Source organism: Varanus komodoensis, unplaced genomic scaffold, assembly GCF_004798865.1.
Source record: "Varanus komodoensis strain SLA01 unplaced genomic scaffold, ASM479886v1 scaffold29_1, whole genome shotgun sequence".
Lineage (NCBI taxonomy): Eukaryota > Metazoa > Chordata > Lepidosauria > Squamata > Varanidae > Varanus > Varanus komodoensis.
The window spans coordinates 8,489,547-8,495,546 of NW_025335759.1; the positions used below are offsets into that span (position 1 = coordinate 8,489,547).

At 54.0% G+C, this 6,000-nt stretch overlaps 1 protein-coding gene across 1 annotated transcript in view; it reads left to right on the forward strand.

Moving 5' to 3' along the window:
• Window positions 1-5,252, forward strand: part of RUNX3 (RUNX family transcription factor 3) — a 141,947-nt gene extending 136,695 nt beyond the window's left edge. Inside the window, exon 6 of the mRNA XM_044435245.1 lies at window positions 2,034-5,252. Within this exon, the coding sequence (XP_044291180.1) occupies window positions 2,034-2,557 (524 nt within the window). The 3' untranslated portion in view covers window positions 2,558-5,252. The remainder of the gene's footprint in view (window positions 1-2,033) is intronic.
• The last annotated feature ends 748 nt before the right edge of the window (window positions 5,253-6,000 follow it).

Here is a 6,000-nt window from a genome sequence, read left to right on the forward strand (position 1 = left end):
AAAAGGGGCGTTTGAAGTGACAAATAACCGGCATAAATAATCAAAGCAACAAAAATAAAGGGCGAGAATGACTCCTGAGCAGAGAGCAAATGGAGCAAATTGCTCTCCGTCACTTCCGGAGGTAGTGGCTATTGTACCTCCGCCAGTCCCTCCAACTGCACACGGCAAGGCTGAGGGACAGCAGAGCTGGAGCCAAAAGCGGGGCTCTGAGGTGCAAAAGAGGGAGGGACAAGATGCTCAGGGAAACCCCAATTACGTGGAAGTTCAAAAGAGGCATAAGCACCCAGGAAGCAAACCCTGCAGAAGATCAAGCCGTTTGGGACAGAACATGCTGAAGAGCTGCAGCAAGTTGAACGTCAGCTGGAAAAGAAAAGCAAAAACCGGAGAGGCGGCATGGAGCGCCCGTCCAGGACTCCTTCACTGCCTTTCCCAGCCTTGGGTCTCCGGAGGTCAGACGAGAATTCCCATCATCCCTGAATGGAAGCCCTCCCAAGCACCCCATCCATGACTCCTCCGCCAAGCTGCTCTAAATGCAAGGCTGTGGCTTCCTTTAAGGAGTTGGTCCACCCCCTTTTGCCTTTCCGTCTCTTCTTCTGCCTCCACCTTTCTCACCCAGCAATACCTGGACTCCCAGCTCCGGATGGCCTGGATGGTGTTGCTCTGGCTAACTGCCTAGCTGGGAGCCACCCTGCGCAGCTGCCATCCCACTGGGAGAGAAGGGCCGACTGCAGAGTTTTGCTGCCGGCCCTGCTTGTGAGTACCAGTTGGGCATAACAACTCTGGCCAAAGGCACACTACAAATTCATATCAGTTGTAAACCTTCATGGCTTCCCACCACGAATCCCAACGTTCTGGTTCTGTGAGGCTGCTGAGGATTCCTTCGGAGGTCCCTTTAAAAAACCAAGCTCCATCCATGTTCAGACATAGTTAAGGAAAATATGAAGCATGGCAGTTGCATGTAACAGACGGGGGAGGGTGGGGAGCGGGGGTGCCTTTGGGCTAGAAGGAAACGCTTCAGCTTTATTGAGAAAATGGCATTTCAGGCCACGGCTGACACGGACGCGTGACACGAATGGGAACTGCGCTCGGGCATGAGCACGCACCCGCGAGTGCGGCACTTCTGCTTTCTGCCTTTCATGAGTGCTCAGCTCCTAGAAATGTTTGTCTCTCATGCAAAACATCCCTTCCCTGTAAGATGGCCTGAAAGGGTCAAATTCTTGACGGATGGCCCTGCCTTCTTCTATTAGCCATGGCAGCATCGCTCCCTCTGGTCTGCCCTCTGCCTGGTCCACAACACGTTCTAGCTGGGGCTGCAGCTTGCCTGCGCTTCTCCGTCCTGCTCAACAGACCAGTCTGTGGCTGGGCCAGAGGGAAACCTTAGGGCTGTTCGGGGTATGAGAGCCTGCCAGGGGGTCCTGCTCCCCCCACCCACTCATCCGAGGAGACCCCAGATCATGGGACTGGGCTGGACCAGTTGCTGGCAGGCAGCTAAACGGCACGTCCATGGACAGAAATGCTCTCTCTCCGAGTCCCAGAGATGAAGGACAAAGGATGGAGTCGCCAGCGCTTCCTTGGGCTGCTGGTGCACTTTTCGGAAACATCTGATTGGCTGCAGGTAGAAGCAGGATGCCAGCCTGGGGAGATGCCTGGCCTGATGGAGTGAGACTTTTATGCTGCATTCCACTGTGGGTTATTGCATACCTTCCCTGCTTTATTTCTGATGCTCAGGCAGCACTTGTGTAGACAAAACAGCACCACCATGCACGAGAGGGTGGTATCAGCAGGTCTCGTGCAGCCCGGAGGTTTCCCAGAATACAGAACATATTACAGTGCATTTCTGCACCGAAATACAGTGCATTTCTGCACTGAAATGCTCCCTGTGCGTTGTTGATAAAAATGCGCCCACCAGTAACAGAGCTGCCATCTTGATTACCGGCTCGCAAAATAAGCAGAGATGTGTGCTGCAGAAGGCCAAAAGTACCGATCCAAAGTAACCTGTTTTCTCTCATTCTCCCTCCTTTCCCCAAAACTAGGTACCTCCGAATTGAGTCCGTTCTCCGATCCGCGCCAGTTCGAACGGTCCTTTCCCACGTTACCGGGGCTCACGGAGACCAGGTTTCCTGACCCCCGGATGCACTACCCCGGTGCCATGCCCGCGGCCTTCCCGTACCCGGCCACACCTTCTGCCACTGGGATCGGAGGCATCAGCATGACCAGCATGCCCACCGCCACTCGGTTCCATCACACCTACCTGCCCCCGCCGTACCCCAGCTCCACCCAGAACCAGAGTGGGCCGTTCCAGGCCAACCCCTCTCCTTACCACTTGTACTACGGAGCATCATCCGGGTCTTACCAATTCTCCATGGTGGCAGGGGGAGAGCGCTCGCCAACAAGGATGCTCTCTTCCTGCCCGAGTGCATCCGCTGGAAACAACTTACTTAATCCCAGCCTCGCCACTCAGAACGACGGCGTTGAGGCGGATGGGAGCCATAGCAACTCCCCCACAACCATGACGACCACCGGAAGGATGGATGAAGCAGTCTGGAGACCGTACTGAGGGACGAGGAAACCGGGCGCCTTCAGGTCCCACTGAATTAACGTGTCCAATGATGAGCTATGTCGCTGGTCGTGGAAGAGGGCCGTAGGCAGCCCTCCCATTTCCCAGAATGCATTGCAAAGCAAGACTGCTCTTGTACTCAGTGTAGGTAGTTAAGTTAATTAAGGAATGAGACTGGAGATGGGCTGAACTTCATATACATTTCAAAACAAACCCACCTTGCTCGCTAAGGTTCCCCTTGACCAATGGTCTATTACGCCGGGAATGTATATAGGGACCTGTAAGGCAGAAATGCCTCGCTCCATGCCGTGGTCAGTGGCTGAGCGTGAAAATCCCAAAGCACCCACCTCAGAGGCTTTTTAAAATGAGTGAATGGATGAGCAAATGAATTGGGTGTGCAGCTGTTCAGGTACTGGAGCAGTGAGAGATTGCTGTGAACAGAAAACAGGCATGTCAGTCGGCACATTTGGGGTGGCCGCGAGGGTGGCAGAGCAGGTGCCTGAGCGGTTTCACCTGTGCAAGAAGCCCTCTTCCACCTGCTCCACAGATGTGAATGGAGCTGCTCTTTGCTTCAACGGAGCTTGTCCCCCCCCCGAGACACAATCCTTTCCAAAGAAATTCTACTGTGATTACGTTGTGCCATTTTGCGTTTCTTGTGTATTTCAACCACCCAAGCATCACGACGCCTCTGCCCACTGCCCTGCACACACACCAGGACCAGCTGCATGGGTGAGGAACTGTGTGTGGAAACAGCTCCCTGCCCAGCAGCTGTAAGAGAAACTGGAATTGTCTTGCGCAGCTGTTCCGGAGAGCTTTGCCGTGCCTTGTTTGCGTCCTGTTACTCCAGATTCCAGTTTCTTTTATGCGCCTGCACTGTTGTGACCCAGTTGAAGTGTGTACACGCCCCAGGTCCAGTTCTCACTGAGGTGGTAAACCCGTGTCCATAGCAGAACATTTTCGTTTGCCACGAGCACTCATAGTGCAAGGCTTGCCCGTGAAAAACTCTTGCTCACGTCTAGCAGCCCAGGGGGAACGTTCACTGGAACAGTGCAGTGGACAGTTTTAGATCTTGGACTTCCTGGTTTTGCAGATGGGTGTCTCTTTCAACAGTCACCTGTATTACTTTAATGAAGCATGCCTTTAACATTTCTCCCCTGACATCCTATGCTTTGCAAGAGTGTCATCATTCCTGATAAGTTAGAGAAAGAGAGAGAAAAACTGCCTGCCAGCTCTGATTCGGAAAAAGAACCGTCTGAGCATGTGCAGTTTTGCACTTTGAACTTATTCAAAGCACCCTAATGACTTCCAGGAATAAAACGGAGTCGGTTCTGCTGCCCTGATGTGAAACACATTTGCTTGGGAAGAAGCACTGTTTTGTTACAGAGAAGGATAATATATTTTTAAAGTAAAATAATAAAATGAGCCACTTACGGCCCAGTAAGTGAAAAGGATACCGTGGGAACCAGCTCTGGAGCACCTTGGCATGGCCAGGCCAGCCCAGGTGCTGAGGCCCAGCTGGCTGGCTGCTGCTCCCTCACCTGCTGCTCTCTGGCGGTCGCGGGGCGAGCATCCCTGGGCTACGGGCGCTGGACACTGGTCCACAGGCCCAGCACTAAGTGCACCTCTTGCTCTTTCTCCCTGGCTGGCTATCGGATGCATGAGCTGAAAGCCTCTCTCCTGTTCCCCTGACGCTGATGCACCTGCTGGCCACAGCCCTTCATCAGCTGTGTGAACCCCATTCCTCTCTAAGATCTGAGGCTAATCTTCATCCCCAGGAATCCTGCTGGGCCGGGGATGGCTGGAAGCCCGTTCTGCAGTCGGCTGCACTTGCCGGGGCCCTCCCAGGGGAGCTTCCTGTGCAGGCCTGCGGACGGGACGGGCACACAGCTCAGTGCAGAACTGGGAAGGTGCCAGGTCAAACGCTGATGCTGGGAATGGACCATCTGGTGTCTGGGTAGGGCTGTGCAAGACCCCCGACTGGCTTGTCTAAGCACCCTTGCCAGTCAGTGCAGACCAGGGTGGGCAGCGTGCGCCCTGCCTCCCCCTGCCCCTGTATATAATAGGGAAAAAAAGGCAGACGGAGCAGCAAAAAGGCTCTGCCGGTACGACAGTTTCTCTTTCTCCCGTTTAGGAAAAATCTATTCGGATCACCCAGCAGCCTGCAGCCCCACGTGGGCCACCCCAACTGTGCAGATAAGACCGGGCTAGATGGGCAGGGGATTTTTTGCATAGAGGGAAGCTTTCGGTCATTTAAGCTCCTCCGTGTAGGCTTAGCTTTACCACGTCAGTGAGAACAAAGCTCTTGTTTCCCCTGAGACGGGAAGGTTGCGCTGGGGGCTTGGTGCTCCATGTCTGTGCCCAGAAATGCCCTGGAAAAGGAGCCTGGCTCCTGCATCGTCATCACCCCCGACTCAAATTGCAGAGCAAGAAAAAGACAGCTTTTGGTGGCGAGGGAGATGGGGAGCGTTAGTTCTCACCAACTCTCTTTGCCCGAGGACGCCGCCCAGACTTAATCTCCATTCCTGAAGCCCATAGGACGCCTAGTAGAGCCCAAAACGGTGCCACAAGGAGGCCGCTTGTGCCTGCACCCGGGGCCCCGCTCCAGGAGAGGAAGGCCAAAAGCCGCAGCCCAGCACTGCCCCTCTGGAGAGCCTCTGCCCTGCCCTGCCGCCACCTGCTGGTTCACCTGCCTCGCTCTGGCCCCCCACAGGGGATGGGGAGTGGGAGCAGGGGCTGCGACAGCAGTGGTGGCCAAGATAAGGCGGGAGGCAAGGAGTCGTGCCAGCAGGTGCCTGAGGGAGGGGCGCCTTTCCAGGGTCTTGCCAAGTCTGCCCCAAACTCTTTTGGGACCTCCACCTCTGCCCCCATCGCCATTCATGCGTGAGACTCTGGCCATGCAGAAGTCCCGCAAAGGAGCCAGCTGCCTTCTTTGGGCCTCACTGTGATGGGCAGAGCAATCTTGAAGGTTTACAGACAGTTTTGTACATTTGGGGTTAGTCCTAGTAAAGGATTAACCCTTGATTTGGGAAATAAAATTAGTCCCCAGTCTGGGTAATGCACCATCTCCAGCCATGGGGCTTGTGTGGCGCGGAGGATGGGCAGTGGGGGTTTGTTGCATTCTAGAACCTTCCATGCTGATGTGAGAGCAAATAACTGTTCAGACAACGGAAAAAACTGTGTGCTATTGAATCATTGCTAAAATTTTAATTTAATTTAATTTAAACATTTCTATGCCGTCCTTTGCAACAAGACTCAGGACGGCTTACATATGTGTTATCGTGTTGTCTGAACCCAACCACAATAGCAACCCATGGTGAACAACCCAACAACAAGCCATGGGTTTTCTATATGGGTTGTTTCTAGTGAACATGCCATGATGAGCTAACACAGCTGGGTTCAGACAACACGAAGCCCATAATTCAACCACAACCCACACCAAGCCC